This window comes from Macrotis lagotis, chromosome 3 (assembly GCF_037893015.1).
Source record: "Macrotis lagotis isolate mMagLag1 chromosome 3, bilby.v1.9.chrom.fasta, whole genome shotgun sequence".
Lineage (NCBI taxonomy): Eukaryota > Metazoa > Chordata > Mammalia > Peramelemorphia > Peramelidae > Macrotis > Macrotis lagotis.
This window is the reverse complement of record NC_133660.1, coordinates 290135036-290136369: the sequence shown is the minus strand read 5'-3', so window position 1 is coordinate 290136369 and position 1334 is coordinate 290135036. Positions and strand designations below refer to the sequence as shown.

Sequence of the window (1334 nt, the reverse complement as noted above, 5' to 3'; positions counted from 1 at the left end):
ACATACGGGAGTTGTAGGTCCCACATGCTGTTGTCTTCCTGATGATTTATCTAGCGGCCCTGATGGGGAATCTTCTCACCCTTGTTGCAATTATTACTGACTCACACCTTCACTCTCTTATTTATTTTTTTTTTCTGAGCAATTTATCCATCCTGGATGTCTGTACCATCTCAGTCATTTTTCCTAGATTCATTGTGAATTCTTTCTCTGGCATTCATTCTCTGTCCATCCTTGGCTGTGCTGTTCAAATCTTTTTTCTTTCCTTTTTTGCATCAGCAGAGTTTGCTTTGCTTGTGGTCATGTCGTATGACCGCTTTGTGGCCATTTGCCACCCCCTACATTATGGTATCATCATGAATCCGGCACATTGTCTCGGGGCAGTGTCAGGTTCCTGGCTCAGTGGGCTCATTTATTCAGTTGCCCACATAGGTAACATGTTCCGCCAGCCCTTCAGAGGATCTAATGTGATTCACCAGTTTTTCTGTGATGGCCCTCATGTATTCAAAGTCTTACCCCCTGATGCGTTTCATACTGAATTTATATTATTTCTGGCAAGTTTATGTGTTTTCTTATTCTGCTTTACCATTTTAGTTTCTTCATATGTTCGTATCTTCTCCACTGTCCTCATGATTCCCTCTGTGGAAGGGCGCTACAAGGCCATTTCCACGTGCTCCCCTCAGCTAATTACTCTCCTGTTGTTCATCATTTCAATAACGCTTGCAATCCTCAGTGGCATATCTGATACGTCACTGATTCAAAACCTTCTAATCGCATTGTCCTATACAGCATTGTCTCCACTGATGAACCCCATCATCTATAGTCTGAGGAACCAGAAGATTATAGTTGCCATGAGGAGCTGATCAGGAGGATGATTTATTCCCCCTCCTGGAAAACATACCCCCCCATTGTAAACTATATATTTGCATTATCAAATATGCAAAAATGATTCATATATAAGGTAGGCTAAAGGAGAGAAAAGAGGGAGCTAAAATAAAGCCACCCAGGAAAATGATCCTTTAGATGAAAGATTACCAGGATGGAATAAGTCTATTATTTATTTTAGCATAATATGAATCCATCCTGCCAGTGGCTGTGCTCTATAGTGAAACTGTCATGGTGCTGCCCCACTGACTTTGGTCAACCATGTCATCAGAGGAATCAGTGGAGTAATACTGGATCCCCTCAAAAGCAGTAGATAATCTTGTGCAAAATTAGCCTCCTGCCTTCTCACTTTCTTTTACTTCCATTTATCTTTCTGTGAAATTGTGCTTTTCTTTCCTGGAATATTGAAGATGTATTCATCTTTCCAAATACTTATGTCAGTATATCCATAT

At 40.8% G+C, this 1334-nt stretch overlaps 1 protein-coding gene across 1 annotated transcript; it reads left to right on the top strand.

Moving 5' to 3' along the window:
- Positions 1-299: 299 nt before the first annotated feature.
- LOC141519475 (olfactory receptor 14I1-like) lies at positions 300-860 on the top strand. The gene has a single exon (XM_074231710.1). It carries the CDS (start codon positions 300-302, stop codon positions 858-860), a length of 561 nt encoding a protein of 186 aa, XP_074087811.1.
- The last annotated feature ends 474 nt before the right edge of the window (positions 861-1334 follow it).

Bases quoted from the DNA above. Each gene is read 5' to 3' on its own strand.
- LOC141519475 (XM_074231710.1), top strand. From the start codon at position 300: ATGTCGTATGACCGCTTTGTGGCCATTTGCCACCCCCTACATTATGGT.